This window comes from Cricetulus griseus, chromosome 6 (assembly GCF_003668045.3).
Source record: "Cricetulus griseus strain 17A/GY chromosome 6, alternate assembly CriGri-PICRH-1.0, whole genome shotgun sequence".
In the NCBI taxonomy this organism is placed as follows: Eukaryota; Metazoa; Chordata; class Mammalia; order Rodentia; family Cricetidae; genus Cricetulus; species Cricetulus griseus.
Genome location: NC_048599.1, coordinates 30,285,628 through 30,311,413, shown reverse-complemented (window position 1 = coordinate 30,311,413; position 25,786 = coordinate 30,285,628). Strand labels below are relative to the sequence as shown.

The following is a 25,786-nucleotide window of genomic DNA, read 5'->3' as shown; positions in this document are numbered from 1 at the left end:
TCTCACAAGAGACACTGGCATCTGGAGGCCAGTGGCTCACCCTCATCACACAGCACAGGCTAGCAGTAGCTGGCTCCTGAATTCAAATTTAGAGATCTTTGTGAAAAGACTGAATGAGCCAGCTGGATTAGATCAAGAGGCATTTACCTGTCCTGAACAGCATTACCACAAGCATTCTCAATACCAAAAAAAAGGAGCTGGGGTGCTGGCTTAGGAGTTCAGGACACATACTGCTCTTGCAGAAGACCTGAGTTTGGTTCCCAGTAGCCACACTGGGTGGCTCACAACAGCCTGTAACTCTAGATCCAGATCCCATGCCTCTGACTTCACAAGGCACCTGCACTCATGTGCACATTCCCATGCATAGATACACAGAAGTACACATAAAAATCAATCTTAAAAAACAAGTGAAGAAAGCCAAGTATGGTAGCATTTGCTTATAACCCCAATATTTGGAAAGTAGAGGCATCCTCAGTGAATTTGAGGCCAGTCTGTGCTACATGAGAACCTGTCTCAAAACAAATAACACAAGCAAACAACAACAAAATATCTAAGGAAGACTCGTCATCGACAGAGAGGGGAGGAGAGAGAGAGAGAGAGAGAGAGAGAGAGAGAGAGAGAGAGAGAGAGAGAGAGAGAGAGAGAGAGAGATACAGTTTGGGGATGTGGCTCATCTGGTAGAGTGCTTGTCTAGCACACACAAAGCCCTGGGTTTCATCCTCACCCAATCCATATAAACTACATGATAGCCCATACCTGTAATATCAGCATTTGAGAAGTTAAGGCAAGAGGATCAGACGTTCAAGATCATCATCCATCATACAATCATACAGCCTGGGCAACATGAGACTTTGTCTCCAAAACTGTGAGGGGATACTTTAGGAAGTCATATAAAAACAAAAGGCAGGCTGCTGATAGGGGGAAAGAGTCTTGCCATACAAACCTGGCAACCTAACTTCAATCTGAAAACCCATGTAAAGATGGAAGGAAAGAACAGACTTCACAAATGACTATGACTGTAAACCCTTTGTAAATGTCTTTAAACATGCCTCAATTACTTACTTCATGAACATGAACATTAAATATTACAAGTTTTAAAGACCACCCCTCAGAATTTACATTCAAATAATTCAACTGATAGCTCCCCTGAGCTCCATAGGTAGAATATTCTTGGAAACAACAGATTGTGAAAGGAATCTCTGTTATGTTAGCCCACAGCACTAAGTGGCATGAAGAAAGCTGAACTGAGTCAGTGTCTTTTAGTATTAGGGGCTACTGACCTTGAACAAGGAAGCACCTTCTGCTCCAAGAAAGGAAACACGAGCAGGCACAACCAGAAAGAATTCAGATCTATAATTAGGATACCCTGAGGGCTATCCACCTGGAGGCCCCAGCCTGACACCCCTTTCATTTCAGAGGCTTCTTGGTTACTTACTGAGTAAACACCTGCTGAGGTCAGTATGTGCCACATGACACCAAGGAGGGAAGTCACAGTGCTCACAAAACCTCATGCATTGGGGGTGAAGATGCCTACAACAGCACATCCAGCCCCAACCCTGTTCCTATTCTGGTCAAGCCCCAAGGCAGCCCACTAAGGGTCAGTGAACAGCAAAGCTGCCCAAACCCAATTAATCCCCAAATCCTCTGAAGTCCTAGTTTTCCCCACCCTGATTAATCACTGTTTGGGGCACACAGCCACACTGGCAACTATAATACACGCTATTTTAAAGCTGTGGGTGGGAGGAGCGAGGTATCAAAGTAGACTTGTGGGAATTAATGGCACATACACACTTTATGAGATCTACCCAAAAGGTGACAACTGCAGAGGCAGAAATAAAGCTGTTTCTAAAATCACAAGATATTAGAGATATCTCAAATAATGACAGTTACAGCACTGTACCACTGTACAGGCACAACCAGAAAGAATTCAGATCTATAATTAGGATACCTTGAGGGCTATCCAGCCACACCAAACTACAAAGACAAGGACCACTGTGCTATTGGGGCCATGGTGAGGTGGGGGCGGGGGCTGTCACCCTGGACAATGCTTCTTCACTAGCAGGAATATCTCCTTAGCCTAACTTGTAGGGAGAGGCTAACATAGGGCCTGGCACAAAGGTTACAATGCTAGCTGCTGTGTGGATGGAAGAATCTGTCTACATCCATGCATTTTGTCGCTGCTGGTGGCAGTTTCAATGTTGTTGGGTTTATTATTTTGGGTGGTTTTTTTTTGGGGGGGGGTGCTGTTACTGATGTTTGTTTTGACACAAAGTCTTGATCTATATAACCTAGGAAAGCCTCAAAAAAAAAAAAAAAATCCCTCTGCCTCTCCACTCCCAGGATTACAGGCATGCAGTAGTAAGCCCAGCTCCACACGACAGTTTTTAATAAGTTATCTATGAGTCCCTCAAAAGAGCAAAGACAGAAAATATCAAAAAATATCACTCTCTGTTTAAAAGTATTTTTGTCACAAATACAGAAAAAGAGAGGAAGATAAAATAACAATAAGGAAGTCTGAAAAGGTCATAAGGAATCTTACTATTAACTTACCTTAAAAACCTATAATGCAATAAGTCTATATAAACAAACATATATAGTTTACATGAATATTTTCATTTGTGTTGACATACTCCATTTAGGAGCCAAAGACCATCTTAAAAAAAAAACAAAAAAAAAACCCTACCAGGCATGAAAAGCCCTCTTGAGTTGTTGGTGGGCCAGGGTCTAAAACTTCACAGGCTATAAATAATGCCTTTGGGAGAGTTTAGAGGAAAGAAAGAGAAGGGGGAAAATAACATAATAATGTAATTATATTATAATCTCAATAATAAATGAAAAAACCAAAACATAAAAAATAGCACACCTGGACTAGAGAGATGGCTCAGCCGTTAAAGGCTAGCTAGGCTCGCAACCAAAAAATAGCACACCTGCCATATATGTGTTAACTGTGTGATAGTGTTAAGGTCTTGCTCAGGCCACCTGCAGATGATGTCATTCACAGGAGTAGTCAGGCCAAGAGATGAAGAGAAGTAACACCAAAATGGGCACTGGCACATGCTGCCAAAATGACTCTGTGAAGCTCTCTCCCACACATTCAGATTCAACTTTATGAGACTTTCCCCCACCACTTCTGCTTATTTAAGGGGAAAAACCAGATTCTCAAACAGAACACTCTGACATTTAACTGGCTGATAAAAATATCAGCTGGGTTTAATCTCCTAAATAAAGGGAATGGGATACAGGTATGCATAGTAAGGACGGCTAACTGGACTTTTATTCTGGCAATGTTCTGAAGGTTCAACTTGATAAGCAGAGTGTATGCCAATAAGAGCCAGTAAGAAAACAGATAGGTAAATACCTAAGAAATCGAACAGCATCAATTCAATAAACTTACAAACCAGTTACACACAACCTAACCTGACAAGTGGTGTTTTAAATGCATTTTCCCATGTGTGGTGGCACATGCTTTTAATCCCAGTACTCAGGAGAAAGAGGCTTGAGATCTCTGTGATTTCAATGCCTGCCGGTATACATAGTGAATTATGGCCCAAGCTACATAATAAGAGTTTTATCTCATTTTTTAACCTTTGTAAAAATTAATCCTTTGAACTGAATTTCAATCTTTATAAAATATTAACAACTGCTATAATTCCTAAAGGATAATGTTGCCTGAATACAAACTGAATACAGACACACCCTGAATATAGTAAACCTCCATCAAAATGGAGTTGGGGAGAAACAAACCTGGTGTGAGGGCTCCAGCAGGAAGTCAGTCAAGTGGGGGGTCTGTGGGCCAAAGTTCCAAGCTTTAGAGGGGACCATTCACCAGCAAGAGAGCTCCACCCGACTGAGGAATTCCAAAGCCCAGCATGAGACCTGAAGGGTCAGGTAAGGGAACTGAAAAGGAGTGCCTTGGACAGGGCCAGAATCTGTAGAAGACTGCCATTGGGAGAGAGGGAGGAAGGGAACTCCTTACCAGGTGGTAGAGCAGGGAAAGAAGGCAACAGTGGGGATCAGTTGAGTCTTTCAGAAGAAAAGGAGTCCTAACTACTGCTCCATAGCGTCACTTCTTCCAGACACTTCCTACCAAGTGCCCACAGAGACTTCCTACCAAGACAGCAAAACCGTCCCCATGTGCTTTAGATAATAGACACACTGAGGTTCTATGTTGTTGCCTAGTTGGTACCCTCCACCAGAGCAAATACAACCCACTTGACTCCAGCTTTTCTGTAGGTGTGTCTATGTGTCTGCCCTTTCTGTATTCCCTCACTGCTCCCTGTCAGGGTCAAGGGCAAGTGGAGAGGGCAAAAAGGCCCTGTGCACATAGAAAAGCACTGGAGAAGTGAAACACACAACTTACCTCTTCAATCAAATGAGGTGCATGGCTGCTCTTCCTGGAAAGTTAGGAAGGATGTTGTTTTACACCTGGTCATCCTTTACCGTTTGATGAGACAGGCTCTGCCTGCATCTCCCAGAATTTATGTTTTTTTTTTTTTTTTTTTTTTTTTTTTTTTTTACTTATCTCAGACCTTTCTCCCTAAATCTCAAGCTTTGCTTTTGGACCATAAAACCCATTCTTATGAGTGATGTCATTTGTGTTTTACAACAGCCTAAGTGACTTCTAGGTTATCTTAAAGCCAGGCCAGGCCAATCCTGATACCTAAGGCATTATGTTTACCTCAGTCAAGCTCTATGGACTCTGAATCTCAGGCACTATTTCTGACCTCTCAGTCCCATCCCCCATTCCCCCCCATCTCATTCCCCCAATCAACAGTACCTATTATTTTGAAAGAAGCCAACTTAACTTTATAAAGAATCTCAACGTAAAACATGCCTTAAATTGTTGCGCACTTAGGCCTGAGCTAATTGTTATCTGAATACTTTTTTTTTTTCCAAAATGGTGCTGTGGTTAAATATGACTAAAGCTTTGATCTGGCCTGAACTCTACAAGTCTTGGTCCAGCGCCACTTACAATAAATTGGGCTGAGCCAAGAATTTCATTCTTGTTTCGTTGTGGATGTTTTCCCCTGTTTCTATAAAGTCTGTAGGAGAATCACTGCAGGCAAGCCCTTCTGGACTCAGTGGCAGGCAGGCTACAAGACTGACTCCATGGACTTAGAATCCCCCAAAGTGGTAGGAGAAAACAGATACTTCTCCCAGACTCTCAGAAAATTCCCAGGACACAAAGAACACCTGAATCCAAACACTGAACTGGCCAACTATCTACGAAGGTCCACTGAGATATCCAGGTAAACTATCCAGTTCAATAAATAAAATCTCTGGGTTCCCACATTAAAAAGCAAAGGTGCTTACAAACCTAAGAAATCAAGGTAGGAGTGGATTTCAATGCCAGCATACACAGCTAACAGCAGTGGGGCATTTTCCAAGAACTCAAGAGGGAAAGAAAGTCACACTGCTATCCAATAGTAGGTCAAGCTATCCACCAAGTGCCACTGATACAAACTAAAACCCCAGAAAGATTAAGAGATGACCAGAGAATATCAGTGGGGTGGTGCTGTATACATTTTATTACAGATCTAAGACTAAAGGCAAAATGAGAAAGGTTAAAAAAATGAAAATGCATGGAAGCTTTTTTTTTCTAAGTACAAATAGCAAAATGCCTACACCAAACCAACAAAAACAGACAATAGAGAAAGGAGAAGTGACACACACTTTCAAGGGTACAGGTGTTTCCCAACAAATGAAATAACAGAGGCCTAAGTAAAGAACAGGAGATGAACTATTTTTTAAAAAGTTTGTCATAAAGTAACAGCTGAACAAACCACAAATGTTCTAGACAAAAAAAGATCAAATAAAATATAAAATACAGTAACTATACCAAAGTACTTCAACAGTAGAGGACTAGTCACATCAATATCACTTTCAGATTTGCTCACAAAACAGAGCCATAGAAGAGACACAGCTAATGTAAGGCTCTTCCGGAAGGCTTGGGATATAGACCTAGAAATACATCAGAGGACTGGACATATGCCTCGGCCGCCCTTACAGAGGACCCAGATTCAATTCCCAGCACCTATAAGCCAGCTCACAATTGTCTGTAACTTCAGCTCCACAAGCTCTGACATACTCTGCTGGCTTTCTTGGGCACCAGACATGCATGTGCTGCACAAGCCAAACACCCATACATATAAGATAAGAAAAAATAAGATTTGTAAAAGGTGGCTTAAAAGAAATATACCAGAAGTTTGAGGCCAGCCTGGTCTACATAAATGAGTTTTTGGCCTGCCAGAGCTAAACAATAAGACCTTGTATTAAAAATAAAATAAAACAATAAAACCAGAATATATCAGCCAACTTTGGTTAGATGTGTTAACAACCTCAAACAACCTTGACATCCTGCAAAGGCATCTCTTGCACAGGTAGGTTTGATGTTGGTTCTTTCCTAAGGGCTCTTACTCTCTACCCAGGACTGTCCTCTTCTTAATTTCTCAATAGAATAAAGATTTCAGAAGCTGGACAGTGGTGGGGCATGCCTTTAATGCCAGCATCTGGGAGGCAGAGGCAAGTGGAATCTTTAGAGTCCAGCCCGGTATACAAATCCAGTTCCAGGATACCAGAGCTGCATAGAGAAACTCTGTCTTGAAAAAAAAAAAAAAACAAATAAAAGATCCAGCACAAGCACAGGGTGGCCTTGCATTTCCAAGGGGAAGCATATGTCTCTTCCACTTAACTTCCCAAGAGTCAATCATGAAGCAGGCTCCTGGGGAAGACGCACTGGCTGACACAGGGCACATGGCCACTGGATGAATGTGTGTCTTTCTTATCTTATATAATACACAGTCCCAACGCAGGAAACGCACACAATAAAAAATTGACAAGGTAGAATTTTGGTTCAAAAGTACCAAATAATATAAATAAGTTCATTCTATACTACTAAAGATAAAGATAAAGCTCATAATGGAGCTATAGTAGCTGTGAATATCTTTGTATAAAAGAAGTAGTCACTTTCTTAAAGCAGAAACTATAAGAGATCCACAGAAACACATGAAGAGAAGACATTAACACACCTCTCTTAGTTGAAAGCAGATCAAATACTTAAAAAAAAGACACAAAAGTCTTAGTCCTAATTATGTAGTCAGTAGTTAAATATTATGGATCTCTACCAAACTGAGAAGTAAACATCTACCTTCCTCAGAGCTCACAGGGACCATTCGTGAGCACTGATAATATATTAGGCAGGGAAGAAAGCAAAGAAATGGCTGCTAGTTTTATAATCATAAGGAAATAAGACAGGAATTTAACAGAAATACAAAAAAGCCTCTTCTGCCTAGAAGGATGCCCCAGAACAACTCCTGGATCAAGGTAAGACAAAGATAAAAGCTTAGATAAAAGCACTACGTATCAGGTTCTACAGCACACAGCTAAAGCAGTTTAAAAATTCACACCCAAACCAGATTCATGTAAGTAAAACAGAGACAGAAAATTAATACCCCCTGCAAAAGAGTCAGAGAGAAAAATAAATGATAAAAGAAAATCGGAGAGCAATAAAGATAAAAGCAGAAATAAGATAGAATGCTTAAGTTTGACTTTTATCATCAAATTAAATGAACACAATTATGAAAATTTAACAGGGTATAAAGTTTCCTATAACTAGGGTGTCACTGGTGACATGGGCACTTTCAGTTTATACTCTTTTTTTTTTTTTTGATTATTTCAAAAAATGCCAGTTTGGTGATGTCTTAGTTAGAATTTTCATTGTTGTGATAAGACAGCATAACCAAAAGCAACTTGAGAAGGAAAAGGTTTGTTTTCATGCCTTCTACCTTATTTCTGCTTTTACCTGTATTTTTATCTGTATTCTGATTTTCTTTATCATTTATTTTCCTCAATGGCTCTTTTTCCCTGGGGGTTTTACTTAGCTGTCTCTATTTTACTTATAAGAATCTGGTTTGGCTTACATGCCCTGGATCAGTCTACTAAAGAAAGTCAAGGCAGGAACCTGGACGCAGAAACGGAAGTAAAAGCCATGGAAGACTGCTGTTTACTGGCTTGCTCCTCATAGCTTGCTTAGCGTGCTTTCTTATATAACTCCACACTGCCCCCTGTGGGCTAATGCACAAAGACTTGCCTGCAGGCCAATCTATGCATACTTTTCTCAACTGAAGTTCATTTCCCACATAATTCTAGCTTGCATCACGTTGACAAAAACTAACAAACAAATGAAGTAAGTCAGCCAGGACAGGGCAATATTATTTACAACCACTCATGAATAATCTTCAAAAATAAGGAATATGTGAAAAAAATCCAAAGTATAAAATCCCAGAATTACAGATTTAAATAGCATGTATTATTATTTCTCTTCTATATAATACATAATTATCCTTATCCTAGATCTTACATTATAAGAAACATACACAAATACTTCCATGCTTCTTACACTGTAACATCTGTCTCTATAAGAAACCCAATCTACACTTATTGCCTTGTTTTTGAGACAGGCTAGCCTGAAACTCAAGATCCTCCTGTTTCTGTCTCTTGATTGCTGGGATCACAGCTATGGGTGACCAAAGTAATGATTTTTGTTGTTGTTGCTTTTTCTCTTTTTATTTCTGAGATGTTTCTGTACAGATCCCTGGATGTCCTGGGACTCACTATGTAGACCAAGCTGAACACACTATGTATACCAGGCTGGCTTTGAATTCACTGAGCTCTACTTTCTTCTGCCTCCCTAGTGCTGGGATTACAGGAAAGTACCACCATGTCCAGCTGAATAATGACTTTTTTAAAAAAGTTGAATCTACATTTAAACATTAATTGTAACTGATAAAGATGTAAACAGTATTAAGACTATCGCAGGACCATGCTGAACATGGAAACACAATCTTCATTGGAAGAAAAACAAGTGAATATGGATATAGTCTATAAAACCTAAGAAATATTGGAATTTTCACAAACAGATATTAAACAGACTCAAACTTAGCTGCAGCAACCAAAAAGGATCCTTCACTAAATTTACACCAAGACCACCAAATATATAGCTCTTTGATTAGCCCCAAGATTGAGAAATATTGCAAAGAAACCATCATGGGGCTGGAAATATAGCTTTGTGGCAGGATAAATGCTTGCCTAGCATGTACAAGGCCTGGGGATTGCATCCAAACAAACTGCAAACAAACAAATGAAGGTAGCTCCGAAACATTTTCCTGCCATTTCCTAAGTATGGATTTCTTTAATGTGCGCTGCATAAGACATCCCCAACCTTTGTTCCTGCAGCAACAATTGAAGACAACAAGCAGGTCTTTGCAAAGCGAAAGTATCCTAAAAGCATCGTGCTATTTGGCTAGTTTAAGATCATTCTAGCAGTGTGTTGAGATTCTAAACTAGAATTTGAAATTAACCACACATTTCCACCACTCCTCTCTGGCAATGCACTAACTGAAAATCTGACTTTTTCCAGTGGCGGTTTTATACTGTGCTTCTCAGAAAAAGTGAGAAGTAATTTGACTCCTCAGCTAAAAAGATACATCACTCTTTAACCAGGAATTAGACAGGAAACCAAGTAAGAGTTAACACTGGCTGCAGGCGTGTCTGCAACCTTCCTCAACTATGTTCCCGTAGCGGAGCTGCAAGGGACTTTGCTGGGGAAAGAAAATGCCCTGATGCTCCCCTCCCCTCCTCCAGCTTCCAGGCAGAAAAGGCGTGTAGCTTACACACAGAGCAACCATCCAATGGACCCATTCTTGTGACTATCCATGCATATTTCCATCTAAAGCAACAACAGAAAGTTGAGAGTTATGGAACAATACTGAGAACACAGTATTGCCACAAAAGCATTGTGCAGCATATAGAAGATGAACTCAGGCTAGGCTTTAATCTGCAGCTGGGAGATTAACAGTCAGTGACGTGAAACATCTGCAATAAGCTAGATGCCTTTTTAAATGTCTGCCACAGCCTCAAAACATCACCTGTCCATGTCATAAATAGGAACTCTGGTGATACATGGGTGAATTAAAACATGTGATTATTAATTCTCCATTAGCCTGAGGGTCTCACATGGGGATAGATGACACTACCATAAACGAAACATAAAACCGGAGGGAGGCAGGGCAGGGCAACAAGTAAAGTGATGACAGATGCATGTAATGTCACATCCACAGGACTCTAAACATCTAAAACTGATGCCAAACCATAGTCTTCCCATGATAACACAAAGAGAACTAGGTCTGGTTTGGAGTTTCAAATACTTACATACTTATAATAAATTTCATGAAGCTCTCTATACTTCTTCCCCTAAGCTTTCCAGGACCAAATGTTAAACCTACCAGTTCTCATGGTACAAAGGACACTTGACCTGGCTAAAACTCTTAAGGTATTTATTTATTAAAAGACAATCGACTAAGTTTTTGGCTCCAAAATCCTACAAAACTCAATCCATCTGCCCTTCCCCTTCCTTGAAAAGAGGAGCTGACAGCTTTGGTGAATATGTGGATAATCATCCGACAGCCAATTCCAACAGCCACAGGCCTAGGTATTTTAAAAATATAAACTCACCGATCACTAATCATGAGATACACGGTGGATTACAGAAGAAGAAACCGAGGCCCAAAGAAGCAAAGTTAACCTTTTCCAGGTTCCGAAGCCATGATAATAACTGACCTGCTGCTTCTACCTGAGTACGCTGTAGTAACTCCATGCAAACTGAGTGTGAATGATGGAAGATGAAGTCTTCCCTCTCGGCCTGTCACTGACAGGGCAGCAACAGTCAAAAATGCATTTCTTCAGAAATAGATTCCTCAAAATCCTTTTAGATGACTGCCTCAAGATTTGACCTACTTTCCTCCAAACAACGCACCTCTTGACCAAAAGAAATGTCCGTAACTGGCTCAAGGAAACATATCCTGACGTGAAATTCGTTGTGCATTCAAATCAATCGCCTCCCATGGTGAGGCACTCTGCCATTAAATTTCACACAGTGAATCTCATGTTTTGTGACTCACAGACAGGTATTAGCATTTGGCACCAAATACGAGCAATGCTCCTTGTGCCTTTTAAAGCGGAAACAGAGTATATGTTACAGTTTCAAGCCTCATATCATATGAGAAATTTAGGGCCCAGTAGTGATAAATGCCCTTAGAAGTCCTCAAGGATAGCCTCCTCCTCTGTATCCTGGCAGACCACGCACTGTATCAAAGTGACCCTAAGCATTTCCTGGAGATGGAAATATAACGGGGTTCAAATAAACTGTTACATAATAATGAATATTATAATCAGCAGTCAAATGAACGAAGTTAGAAAAAACAAGTCAAAGCTCACTGGGTGTGTTTTCAGAACTAAGTGTACAAATTGAATTTGTACAGAAATAAAACAGCGTCTCATAATGCCTCAGTTGAGTATGTGCCACTAGTCCTGCCCGATAATTAAAATCTGCTCTTGGTAAAGATCTTTCACTTTCAAATAGGAAAAAAAAAAAAAAATTGAGGCACACGCGTAATTTCTGCCGCTGTCATAAACAGCTGAATCATTCACATAATCAACAGCCCAGAATTCTTTCACAAGCTCTCAGTTCAGGTTCTGCTTTTTGAAAGATCAGAATGTAAAGCCTTCCCGACTACAGCATGTAAGAATTATACGAAATCACGGGATTCCCAAAAGATAATGACTTTAAACAGAGGCAATGAATTTTAGGGTCCATCAAACAAAAGGCCCGGGCTACGGATACAAATCACTCCAGCAAAGGAAAAACACACCATCCGAGAAAATGTTGGCAAGGTCCATGGGCCGGAGACATAGGGGCGCCGACCTCGCGCTCCCAGTGAGCCTCTAGTAGATGCCAGGCGACAAGCTGAATTCCAGGACCTCCTTGTCCTGGCTCCCCCAGGTGATATACGGCCCGGACCAGGGTAAATTAACGAAACCGGTCCTCCAGGAAGGTGACGAACCCGGAGGGACAGCCCGGCGCGGACCCTGTCACCCACATGAGACCACGGGCGACGCGAGGGGTGCCGGGGGGACACAGAAATCTCCGGGGGGCGCGTAGGCGTTCTGAGCTGTTAAAGGGTGCCTGGGGGTAGAGGGCTACGGGTTCTTCGGGCATATGTGTGTGGGTGCCCAAGGCCTGAGGATCCCAAGGTTCTGGGGCTTGCAGTGTGTGCAGACTAGAGTCCCTCAGACATGCCCTGGGGATGCGATGGACCCTAGGGGCTGCGGGACTCAAGGCCGTACGTGGGCCACCTGGATATGTTCTGAAGGCCGTTGGGAACCCAGGAACCCTAAGAGGTTGTGTGGGGCACTCTACGGTGACAGCTGGCTGGGCGGGGAACTGGGCACCAAGACCCCTAAGGGCAAGAACTCTGACGCTCACCCGAACAACCCTCGCAGGAAGGAGTGGGAGGCCTTCACTCGTTTCTCGGCCTCCGCCATCAGCTGGACCGCTTCTCGCTCCTTCCCTGCGTTGTCCATGTCGCCAGCCGCCGCCAAAGCCTCCGCCACCGACTTGCAATGCTCCCGGGACGACTTAACCCTCCCTCTAGCAGGTGCGGGCACGCAGGCGCGGTGCGTGGGGACTGTAGGGATCTGTAGTCCTAGACTCCACCATAGTGGCAGCTGTGTCAGAGGCCACAACTACAATTCCCAGAAAGCTGCTGGGCAGGGCCGGGCAGGAGCCTGTCTTGAGGACCCTGAGTTCCCCGGGCTCCGGGAGGAGGGAGAAGGGGCGTGGCCCTCTGGAGGGGTCTTGGGCCAAGGTGGACTTCAAGGTTTTAAGGAATGCAGAATCAGAAAATTACCGGCAGCTTCCAAGGGAGATAACCTAAAACACGCAGCGTCAGAAATCATTGACCATGACTGAGACGTAGCAATGGATAAACGGTTGACCAGGGCTTGTTAAAAAAAAAAAAAAAAAAAAAAAGCCGGGAACTCTCAGCCTACATGAAGGTACTGCAAAAGGTAATCTAATGCAGTTCAGTGCAATTTCGTCAACTCTGTGGTGCCCCACCTCCCAGCTCTCCCAGAAAAGGAGCAACAGCTGGCCTAAAGAGTTATTTTTAATTTCTGAGAGCAAGACGTTAAAAATGCATCATCTTCCCCAATATAAATTCAGAGTTGCTTTTAAGCGTCCCCAGACTGCAACTTTCTTTTGGTCCTCTTGTTTAGAAATGAGTTGCATATCTTCCATGTAGGCATAATCCACTCATTTTATTGACCGAATTCTATTAAATGGCTATGAGCCAATGAACTCCTTTATCCTTTACATAATGCTGGCCACAGTGGGTGGATCTTGACAAAATTCCTGTCTGCCAGGAAGATTTTTAATCTACTAAATATCCATCGATAGATGCAGTCCTGTGCCAATGTCTTCCAGGCCTGACCCAGAGGGAGCTGTTTTTTAATACAATGTCTAGACCATCTAGGCTTGGCAGTGCTGATGCAGACAGAGGTGGTGAGGCAAATGGGATCACTGCCAAATGAGAGTTTCTGATGATTTAAAACTCTTCATGAAAGCCTGTCTTCAGAGAACAAAGCAAGACAGTTCAAACTCCTTGAAACAATTACCAAAACTGATGTCACAGTGTGACAGGGCCCAACCACTGTAGGATGCTCTCAAGATAGAAGGGAATATCAGTTCTTGGTGCACAGTTTTACTTACCGCTCCTGTGGGCATTCTTCTCATTTTGGAAAACTGATTCGTATGTTTGGAGCAGTAAATTGCAGGCAGGGAGGAGGAAGGAAATTGGAGGTGGCAGTGGATGTTGGGTTGAAGAGAGGAAAATGGCAAAAGTGGATGGACATCGGCGTTTGAAAAGGAAGCAGTTGGGGATTTGGTGGAGTGAGCCAACTCAAAAGCACCCACGTGTAGCATCAAGTGTTGGTGAGAGCAATTCCCAAGCCTGTCTTAATGAAACAGCTTTGCAGGACAGTCAAGAAATAGTGATCTCTCTGTCATCATTCTTTGATGTCCGGATCTTCACTCCACCCTACTCTAGGGCTATCCATTCGAAATTCTGCAATTTTACCTGAAAAGGAGCTAGAATAGATTCCCTAAAAAGCACACCTCAAAAACCAGACATTTCACATATAGGCCGTTGATGGGTACTGATTCAAACTGACACCTGCCTTTCAGTGGCTCTGGGTACATCCTATTCATGGTCGTTCAGGGTACATGGACATTCAGCCTGAGTCAATACAGAGGAGAGTAGACTTGAAGGTTAAATACCTACCATTTATATGAAATGCTCCATAAAGGCCGGACTGAAGCCATCAGAAATCCCCAGCTCAGAATAGGGAGAAGAAAATGACCTATGTAAATAGAGGATGTGGCCATCTGCTTGTTGCTAGAGTTCCAGGTAGAGTGGGGTCACCTTTTACAACCAAGCTCAAAAGTAATGAGTGGTATGACACATTTCTACACTGAAACAAATAGGTAAAGTTAGCCTACATATAGGGAGGATAATTGGATGTTGTCTCTTGATGGGAGGGACTCAACCTTATTTATTTGCTTGTTTTTAGTTTTTAATAATTTTTTATTTAAATTAGAAACAATCTTATTTTACATATAGATTATTTCTCCCTCCCAACTCTCCTGTGCCCCCCACTAGCCCCCCATTCCATCCCCCATCAATTCCCCAGGGATGGCGAGGCCTTCCACAGGGGGATAAAGTTTGTCACATCATTTGGGGCAGGGCCTAGGCCCTCCCTCATATATCTAGGCTGAGAGAGTATCCCTCCATGGGGAAATGGCTCCCAAGTCCATTCATGTACTAGGGATAAATACTGGTTCTACTGCCAGAGGCCCCATAGAGACTGCTCAGACTGACATCCAAATTCAGGGGGCCTGGTTCGGTCCTATGTTGGTTCTCCAGCTGTCAGACTGGGGTCCGTGAGCTCTAACTTGCTCAGGTCAGCTGTTTCTGTGGGTCTCCCCAGCATGGTCTTGACCCCTTTGCTCATTGCTCCTCCCTCTCTACAACTGGATTCCAAGAGTTCTGGTTAGTGGTTAGCTGTGGATCTCTGCTTCTCTCAATGTATTCCTGCAATTGCTATATAAGCCAAGCTGACCTCAAACTCACAGAGATTCTCTTGCGTCTGCCTCCTGAGTGCTAGGATTAAAGATGTGTATCACCATGCCCAGCCTGGAACTCAATTTTCTTTTAGGCAGTTTCAAACCACCACAGTTGCATTAGAGGAAGTCAGTCTACATCCTGGTCCATCTTGGTAATGCTGACCTAATTGTGTGTCTGAAGACCCCAGACTGAGGAACATCTATCTCTTCCCCTGGTGGTCCTTCCAATCCTAAGGTGTCTTCTGGGGGCTTCCATTCCCTCTTGTAGGACATCTGTCTTTGTTCCCTCTGCTAAGACATCTGAAGGTTATGATTCTGAACTGAAGACATAATTGCTGAGTGCAAATGTTTTACTTTCCCCAAGCCTTTTGACTCCCTTTGGTATACAATTTAACGTTACATTAAAAGAAACTTGGAGGAAAGTGATACTGCCCCGTAATTGTACATCTCTAAAAAAAAGACTCTTTTCATGAGAGAGAGAGAGAGAGAGAGAGAGAGAGAGAGAGAGAGAGAGAATGTGTATGTGCATGTGGAGGCCAAAGGTTGAACTGGATGGATGTTTCCTTAACTCTGCTCCATCTTATTTTTTTGAGACAAGGTCTCTCACTGAACTATAACTCACTGTTTAGGCTAGACGGTGGGATGTCCAGCCAGTGAGTGCGTGGGATCAGCTTTACTTGTCCTTCCCCTACTGTTTCCTCAGCACCAAGGTTACTGATACACACCATTGTGCCTGATTTTGATACTGATGCTGCAGATCCAAACTCATCCCCATGCGTGTACTACAAGCTTCTGATCCACAGAGACATCCCCCAACCACTCTTTCACTTTTAACGTGTGCATTCCCATTCCCATTATAATTTTCATTCATAAACGTAAAACTACATAGACATCATCAAGGTAGATTTGTAGTGTATATTTGGTGTGTGCCAAGCCTCTAGGGCATCAGCTAAGAGAGACCATTTCCAATGCAAAGCACTCAGGAGATATGACTATAATTGCTAACTGCCAATAGCTGAACACATTAGATTTACATAACTCTTTCCCATAGAGGCATAGTTGAGTTGTATGAAATTTGGCTCCTGTGGAAATATTCACATCTGTCCTGAAAATGAGCTCTTATCTGAACACCCTGCTGCCAGCTGATTTAAGAGAATGCTAGCAGCTCTTCATGATCAGTTGGGAATAGCTCAGTTTTCCAGACTTGATCTGCATTGCAGTAATTGTCTTTGAAGGTGCAGTCGATCTTTATTATTCCTGGATTCCAGTTTGTAAATTCACTTACTTGTTAACACTTGTGATATTTTTGCAGGCACTGTGAACACATCCAGAGTGGTGAAAAATGTGAATAGACTGGCATGTATGTTCCAGCTAGGGTTGAATACAGTGGCCTCAGACTTCCGGGTCCCTTTCATATCCTCTGTTGTGCCATAACTTTTCATTTTAGTGATCTTTATGTTGAAGGATTTTGTGGATATCCAACCTGGAAATGGCATGTTTTTGACTTTCAGCCTCCATAACTACATGAGCCAATCTTGCACCACAAATCACTGCATATGTATATCTCAATATGTATACGCATATGTATCTATGTACTTACTGGTTCTGTGTCTCCCAGTTCATCTACTGTCTGCTACCTTTTCTCCAGGGCCTGTAGGAATTCCACCAAGGAGGCTTGGATTTAACTAACCAATCATAAAGTAGAGAGGTCAAGGGGTGAGTAATAATATAGCATTTGTTTCTCAGTCCCTCCACAAAGAGGCCACTTGACACTCCCTGACTCTTTCTGGGTTGTATCATTTTCCTCATTGTTCTTGCTTAGGAGTACTGGCATTGGTACTGCTACTTGAAGACTTCCCTGTCCCCTGTGTCCCCTGGTTCATTTGCATTTTCACCATTTGTAGGGGAAGCTGTAGCCACGCCTTCTTAGGGGCTGGCTACAGGTGTGCCTGACCACACTTGTGAGGGCGTGGTCAGAGTGACATAGAGTGACTGTGTTTGTGCTTTCAGTTTCTTTTTTGCTTCTTGCAGTACAGGCTGCTGCCACCGGCTGGCTAGGTCGCTCTGTAAGTAAGGCTTTTCCCTATTAAATACCCTTATATTTCTACCTGACTCCGTATTGGTAATTTCCCACTGTGTAGACGTTCTGTTTAGATCCACATTCTTGAGTTGCCTTCCTTCCTTCCTTCTTCCTTCCTTTCTTCCTTCCTTCCTTCCTTCCTTCCTTCCTTCCTCTCTCCCTCCCTCCCTCCCTCCCCTCCCTTCCTCTCTCCCTCCCTCCTTTCCTCCCTCCCTTCCTTCCTTTTCTCTTCAAGACAGGATTTGTGTGTGTGTATCCCTGGCTGTCCAGGAACTCACTCTGTAGACCAGGCTGACTTTGAACTCAGAGATCTACCTGTCTCTGCCTCCCAAGTGTTGAGATTTAAAGTATGTGCCACCACCACCCGGATTTCTTGAATTTTTCTCATTGCTATTATGTCCTTGTTCATTGTATAAGGATAGTATGATACTGAACCCCAAACCAGAAGAGGAAAACATGGGAAGGGGGAACCATGGGACAATCTCATTTATGACTATAATAGATACAGAGTATGAACCAAGCACACCAAATCCAGATGGACTGCTGGCATAAATGGAAATGCTGAAGTTTAAAATGTTTGCAAAGAAGTGGAGGAAAGTAGAATTATTAAAATGTTTAAATAGCTTTCTAACCTTGACTTCCTAACTAAGACATCAATAATGCAAACCAAAGAGAGAAAATCAATACATTCACTCCATTAAGGTTAAGAATTTCTCTCCTCCACTGTCCCAAAAATAAAACAAAAAAGGCAAGCCACAACCCAGAAAACGAAATTTGTAATATGTATACCCAAATTAAAGAATTATCAAGGGTAAAGAAACCTTCCAAATGGACACAAACAGCTAAATAGAGAAAGGGGCAGAGGTCTTGAACTTTCAGGTTTAGAGGATTTCAACACATGCTCTTCCTTTAGCTTTTCTGGTTGGTGAGCTTGTCAACTGCTCATAGGAAAGCAGAAAGTTGGCAGAAAGTAGAAGCCAGCTCCAGGAGCCACTTGCTTTTCATTTTCTTTTGGAGTAGGACATGCTGGGAACTATTGTGGACTTTATAACACATGGCTGAAGGCTGCACTCACCTTACTATATGGCTACAGAGCCTTAGAATTTACTTTTTCTACCTGTATTTAAAAAAAAAATTGGTTTTTTTTGGAACAAGGTCACAGTAGGAAGCTAGGCTAACTTTTAACTCCCAACCCTGCCTTGGCCTTCTGAATTCTGGGATTATAGATATGTGTGACCACACCTGGTAAAAACGATTTGGTTAATCACTTCAATTGGATGCATTTAATGCATATAGTGTGATAAGACAACACACATATACAACATGTAAATGATCAACTCAGGGTGATTAACTGCTCATCTCCTTATCATTGTGTTAAATTCCTTAGAGTTATTTACAAAATATCTAATAGGCTATTGTGACTACAGATACTCACGGTACTACAGAGTTACTCTTTCTAACTCCTGGTGCTTTGGAACTTGCTATCCAACGTCCCATTTCCCCCTTATTATTCTTCTACATTCAGTTGTGTGTGTGTGTGTGTGTGTGTGTGTGTGTGTGTGTGTGTGTGTTACATGTGTCTGTACTTGTGTATGGGATGTGCTTGCCTGTGTATGCATGTGTGGGAGTCAAAGATTAGTATACCTTCCTCTACCATTCTTCATCTTATTTTTGGAAATAAAGTCTTTCACAGAACCTGAAGATTGTTATTTTACTAATACTGATGGGACCTCATGAAGCTGAAAATCTTTTGTAGGACAAAGGAAACCATTAACTGGACAAAATGGCAGCCCACAGAATGGGAAAAATATCTTTACAAACTCCACATCTGACAGAGGGCTGATTTCCAAAATATATAAAGAACTCAAGAAACTTGACATCAACAAACCAAATAGTCCACTAACAAAATGGGGTACATATCCTAACAGAATTCTCAACAGAGAAATATCAAATGGCTGACAAACTTAAATAAGTGTTGAACATCCTTAGCCATCAGGGAAATACAAACCAAAACAACACCGAAATTCCATCTTAAACCTGTTAAAATGACTAAGATAAAAAACATCAGTGACAACTCATGCTGGAGAGGATGTGGAGCAAGAGGAATACTCCTTTATTGTTGGTGGGTGTGAAAACTAGTACAGCCACTTTGAAATCAATAGGGCAGTTCCTCAGAAAACTAGGAATCAGTCTACCATAAGACCCAGCTATACCAGTCTTGGGCATATACTCAAAGGATGCTCAATCATACCACAAGGGTACTTGCTCAATTATGTTCATAGCTGTTTTATTTGTAATAGCCAGAACCTGGAAACAATGTAGATGTCTTTCAACTGAGGAATGGATAAAGAAAATGTGGTTATTTTACTGGAGTATTCTTCAGTTGTTAAAAAACAATGACATCAGGCAATTTGGAGACAAATGGACAAACAAGAAAAAAAAATCATCCTGAGTGAGGTAGAGAGACCCAGAAAGACAAACATGGCATGCACTCACTTAAAGTGGGTATTAGCTATAAAATAAAGGATAACTATGGTATGATCCACAGACCCAGAGAGACTAAGCAACAAAGAGGGTTGATTTGGGGGGGGGGGTTTCCTAAATATCCCTGGGAAGGGGAAATAGAGGAGATTTAGTGACTGGACTTTGGTCAGATGGGAATCAAACATAAGTGATCGTTGGGGTGTGGTGGGGTGTGGTGGCTGAGACTGCTGGGAAAGGGGGGCACTATAGGGTCAAGTAAAACCCTGATGCAAGGGAATCTCCCAGGCATCTGCAAGAATAACCCCAGGTAAGATTCCTAACAATAATGGATATGTAGTTTGAACTGGCCTTCTCCTGTGACCAGACAAAACTACAAGTGGAAGGAGTGGGAAACCAACCCAGCCCCGTAACCTTCAACCTACAGTCTGTTCTGCCTGTGGTATATTCAGGGCTTGGGGAGGCCTAGAGATTGAGGGGATGACCAACCAATGACTGGTCTAGCCTAAAACCCATGCCAAGAGAGTAAGATCAGCCCTGACACTGCCTGGAGCACCAGGACCCACAGGCTGGATGACTGAAAGACCTAGGATAGAACCAAACACTACTGGAGGAAAAATGCTAATATAATGATGCCTAATGATATTCTGCTATACTCATGGGTGCCTTATAGTGGGAAATTACCAATACGGAGTCAGGTAGAAATACAAGGGTATGTAATAGGGTATGTAGTTACAGAACGACGTGGCAGCAGTCTGTCCAGCAAGTACCAAAGTGAAACCGAAAGAGAAACACAGTCCCCTCAAAGTCTCACTCTACGTCACCCTGACCACTCACAAGCGTGGTCAGGCACACCTGTAGCCAGCCCCTAAGTAGGCGTGGCTACAGCTTCCCCTACAATTCCCCTTTTATTCTAAAAGAGGATTAAAACTTAACAGTGTAAAGTATCCAAAATTAACAATCATAAAGGTAAAATATAAGAAGATATGTCACATCCTATCTATTTTAACTAAACCCTAAAGTCATCTGAGAGAGTTGTCCAAGCCTGAACACCTCCTTCCAATCCCAACCATAAACAATAGGAAGCTATCCCTAACTAGGTATATACACTATCCTAAGTGACAACAATGGGGGAAGGAGACGTAGCATCCTCCAAGTTACTTCCTGCTGAATGGGATGACGATAGCCTTGTGGGGCCCTGTAGGAAGAAAATGTTAGTATAGTGAAAGCCTTGAATAGATTGTATCCAGTCCATTTTAGATGGGATTCGTTTGATTAAAGATCTCGCTTGAAATCCTCAACTTGACTGAAGTCAGTATCCGAAGCTTTGACCAGAGTGTCCGTTGAAATGGAGCAAGTTAGATCCAGTGCAGTCGAGGAGGTGTGGCCCATTTTCTTTCCAGGGTGTCCAGGGATTGCTGTCAGGCAGGTCTTCATTGGCTGTGTGGGACTCAAACATAAATAGTTAGCAGAGAAATGTTTGCTTGTGTATGTACACATGATGGGAAAGGCAATCATGAGAGCATAACAATTATGACAGAGTGTACACCTTGAGAGAAAGATCCAAGAAAAGACAAAGACAGTCCCCAAATTTTTTTTATTCTGTATTACATCAATTGGCTTCTTGATACAATACAGAAACACTAAAGTTTAGTTAAATAATGTGCTTGGATTTTAGAGGAGGAAAGCCAAATCCACCTCTAAATCCAGCATTGGTTTAATTGAATAGGGACTAGGAAATGAAGAGAAATAGAGTTCTCTGAGAGACAGCTGTAAAGTTTACCATATGGCATGTTCCTTTTGTTTGATGGTTATAGCTACCTTCTCTTCTTAAGCATCTACCCATGCAGTGTCCTTTGCCTTCTGGAGATGAGTTTTCCTGTGAAGATAAAAGCAAAACACTTCCCTTTCTTTTGGGAGGTTTCTATTTAGTTTATAAGATATACTTAGTAGAATACCTGTCATTTCTCCTCGTCGAGAGGTTTTTCCTTTTCACCTCGAATCTTGATCAACTTTGATGGTATCCAAAGTTTTTTCTTCTCCTGTAGAAACCAATGCAAAACCCCTACTCCAACATAATACATGTCCTGGTTTCCATACAGAGGTTAGTACATCTTTGAAGTATACCGGCTGATTGAGTTCAGCAGTTTTTTCCATAGTCCAGTGTCTTTCTGCAGCTGTTTGTCCTTTTTGATTGGCATTAAGAAAGTTTAGTGTTAATAAAGCATTATGCAACCTATGTTTGGGGGGTTTAGTCTTCCAAGCTTGTTTGTTGAACATCTCCTTAAGTGTCCTATTAGATCTCTCAACCACTGCTTGTCCTGTAGGATTGTGTGGTAACATGCTTTATGTTATAATATTTGAAAAATTGTTCCAATTTTGTAGAGACATAAGCTGGAGCATTGTCAGTTTTTATTTGTGCAGGTATATCCATAACTGCCATCACCTCTAGCAGGTGTGTAATAACAGAATCAGCTTTTTCAGAGTTAAGAGCAGTAGCCCATTGGAACCCTGAGAATATGTCTATAGTATGATGCACATATTTCAAATTTCCAAACTCTGCAAAGTGAAAGACATCCATCTGCCAAACCTCATTTCTCCGAATGCCCTTAGGATTACAACCTGCTGGCAATGGAGTTTGATTACAAAAGGAACAAGCAGGACAGTTTTTCACTATCTCCTTGGCTTGTTGCCAAGTGATGGAGAAGTCCTTTTTCAAACCTTTGCTATTTACATGATGTTTCTTATGAAATTCTGAGACTTCTAGCACACTTCCAATTAATAAACAATCAATCTCATCATTGCCTTGTGCTAGTGGGCCAGGCAGACCCGTATGGGATCTGATATGTGTAATGTATATAGGATTACTTCTGTTTCTGATAGTTTCCTGTAATTGTAAAAACAGAGAAGTTAATTCTGTCAATCAATCTCATCATTGCCTTGTGCTAGGGGGCCTGGCAGACCCGTATGGGATCTGATATGTGTAATGTATATAGGATTACTTCTGTTTCTGATAGTTTCCTGTAATTGTAAAAATAGAGAAGTTAATTCTGTATTATCAGGAACAAATTCTGCAGTCTCAGTGTGTAACACGACTCTCTGCATATTGAGAATAAGTAACTATATTAAGAGGTTCTGTAAAATCCATAAGTACCATGAGAATTGCATATAATTCTGCCTTCTGTACAGATGTATATGGACTTTGAACTACTTTACTTACCTCACCTGCTTTATAACCTGACTTACCTGATTTGTTGGCATCAGTGTAGAAGGTAAGAACTCCAGAAATGGGAGTTTGTCTTACAACACTTGGAAGAATCCAGACTGTCTTTTTTATGAATTTAATTCTGTCAGTTTTGGGATAGTTGTTGCTAATTGTTCCCAAAAAGTCAGTAACAGCTATTTGCCAATATTCATTATCCTTCCACAAGGAGGAAATTTCCTCATTATTTAAAGGTACTATAATTTCTGCTGGATCTTTTCCAGTCAGTTGACGAAGTCTTAATTTTCCCTTTAAAATCAAATCAGAAATCTTTTCTATATATGTCTTTAACTTTTTATTCTGTTTATGTGGCAGAAATATCCATTCCAATATAGTGTCTTCCCTTTGCATCAGAATTCGAGAAGGGTATTCTCTGGATGGCAAGATAACCAGAATACAGTCTAAATCAAGGTTTATCCCATCTACATGTACATCCAATATTCTGTTTTCTACAAATTGTAACTCTTTTTCTGCCTCAGCAGATAATATTCTCAGACTGTTTAGGTCCTTATTACCTTTAAGGACCATTTTTAAATGCTTTAAGTCATGTCCTTCTACACCAATAATCGTCTGTAATTGAGAAATTTCCCCTAATAATTTCTGAAGAGAATTAAGAGTTTGATAACAATCTCTCCTAATTTGTACCCTTTGAGGTCTGATTCTTTGTAAGTCTATCTTGTAATCTAAATAGTTAATAGAATCTCCTCTTTGTATCTTTTCTGGGGCAATCTGTAAACCCCAACGAGGCAGAACTTCCTTCACCATTTCAAACATACATTCCAAAGTTTCCTTATTAGAATCTGATAAAAGAATGTCATCCATGTAATGATAAACAAGAGATTGTGAAAATTTCTTACGAATTATTTCCAAATGTTGTTGTACAAAGTGCTGACGCAAAGTAGGACTATTTAGCATTCCTGTGGCAAAACTCTCCACTGATATCTCCTAACTGGCTGTGAATTATTAAGAGTTGGTACAGTAAATGCAAATTTTTCTCTATCATTTTCCTGTAACGGTATTGTGAAAAAACAGTCTTTTAGATCAATGACTATGATAGGCCATCCTTTAGGTATTAAAGAAGGTAATGGCATTCCAGGTTGCAGAGAGCCCATTGGTTGACTTACCTTATTAATAGCTCTCAGGTCTGTTAGCATTCTCCACTTACCTGAGTTCTTTTTTATAACAAATACAGGAGAATTCCAAGGACTGGTAGATTCCTCAATATGTCCAGCATCTAGCTGTTCCTGTACTAACTTTTTTAAAGCCTCTATCTTCTCAGAGGTCATAGGCCATTGTCCTACCCAAACTGGTTCATCTGTAAGCCACTTCAATGGCAGGGCCTTTGGCTCCTCTGAAGGTCCATCATTTGTACCTGGTTTTTGTACAGCATGGATGGTTGGTAACCGTTTTCCATACCATCTTACCAGATCTTTTCTACAATATAAAGATTGTACATAATTTGTATCTGACATTGGAGGAATATTAATCTGAGTATTCCATTGCTGTAAGAGATTACGACCTCAGAGATTTATAGCTATATCTGCCACGTATGGTTTCAGTATCTCTTTCTGTCCTTCTGGTCCAATGCAGACCACTGAGTTAACACTCTGTCGAACTCTAGATAGAGTTCCAATTCCTAAAAATTGTACATTTGCCTCTCTAAGAGGCCATTTCTGAGGCCAAGACTTTTGAGTAATAATAGTTACATCCACCCCAGTGTCTACTAAGCCAGAAATAACTTTATTATTACTTTTCACTTTCAACTGAGGCCTTTTATCATTAATAGAAGCTTGCCAAAATATGCGTTTCTCATTTTGTCTATTCACACTTGATTCTTCATCACTATTCAAACTACCATAGAGAACAGTATCATTTTTCACAATAGGCAAAGAACTATCTATTGGTCCTGTGAGAAATTGTCTCCCCCTGCTACTGGGAATGACCCAACCTTTCTCTAAGTGGGGGACTTCTTGAGGCTCCCCTTGGGGTTTCCCAACCTTAACGGGTTTCCTTGTATGTCCCTGGTCGATCTACATTCATTGGTCCAGTGTCTGCCCTTACCACATCTTCTACACAATCCAGAAGGCAGTGGCCTTCCATATGAGGCATTGTTAGAATTCGTTTGTCTACAATTTCTCTTAGTATGTCCCATTTTACCACAGTTGAAACATCTAGGTTCCTGGTGCCTTCGTGGTCTCCAGGGGACGCCTCTTCCTACCCAAGGTTCTGGTTCATAGTAGTAGTAACCTCTAGCCTCTTGGTACCTATGTTGACCTCTGCAAGGTGCTTCTCCTTCCCAAGCCCTTGCATCCTCACCTCTAGAACTTTTAATTTCCTGTTGCCTTTTTAAACCTTTTGAAATGGCTTCTCCTACCCAAACTTCAGTATCTTGCACATTATAATCAATGTTGGCTGCATACAAAACCCATTCTTCTAGCAGAGCTGATCTGATCTTTAAAGGCAAAAGTATTCTTTTGCATATTGGGTTTGCATTTTCATAAGCTATTGTATATATAATTGATTGTCTTGTTTCTGGATCTGTTACCATTAATTCTATTGCCCTAGTTAACCTTTGTAAGAAGTCCTGGAACTGTTCCGTAGGTCCCTGTTCTATTCTGGTATAAGCTTCTAGGTGTTCTCCTGGCTCACAAACCTTATCCCAGGCATTTAATGCTGCTTTCCTGCATAGAGACAGTATCTCATCATCATATTCAGCCTGAGCCTCTGGGTTAGCATAAATATCCTGACCAAGAAGCTTTTTTAGAGGGGCTTCAAAACCTTCCTTTATGCCCTGACACTCAAGGAGGTTGGCCTCTTCCCTTACTAATGCCTTCCACTGGATTTGGCATGAATTCTCAAGTACAGCTGCTACCAATCATTCCCAATCTGTGGGTGTCACCCTGTTAAAGGTTGCCCATGAATGTAATACCTGTTTTACATATGG

The 25,786-nt window shown here is 41.5% G+C and overlaps 2 protein-coding genes across 6 annotated transcripts in view; one reads left to right on the top strand and one right to left on the bottom strand.

Annotated features, from left to right (window-relative positions):
• Napb (NSF attachment protein beta) overlaps window positions 1-12,504 on the bottom strand; it is a 35,935-nt gene extending 23,431 nt beyond the window's left edge. For 4 of the 5 annotated variants that reach the window (XR_004770509.1, XM_035446513.1, XM_027421571.2 and 1 more), the window contains exon 1: window positions 12,323-12,504. Coding sequence is in view for 3 of the 5 variants with exons in the window: in XM_035446513.1 (XP_035302404.1) it covers window positions 12,323-12,420 (98 nt within the window). In the remaining 2 variants the exon portion in view is untranslated. The remainder of the gene's footprint in view (window positions 1-12,322) is intronic. The other variant, XM_027421572.2, reaches the window with a different exon arrangement.
• The window catches only part of Cstl1 (cystatin like 1), a 29,665-nt gene continuing 16,297 nt past the window's right edge, over window positions 12,419-25,786 (top strand). The window contains exon 1 of the mRNA XM_035447034.1: window positions 12,419-12,494. Coding sequence (XP_035302925.1) covers window positions 12,419-12,494 — 76 coding nt within the window. The remainder of the gene's footprint in view (window positions 12,495-25,786) is intronic.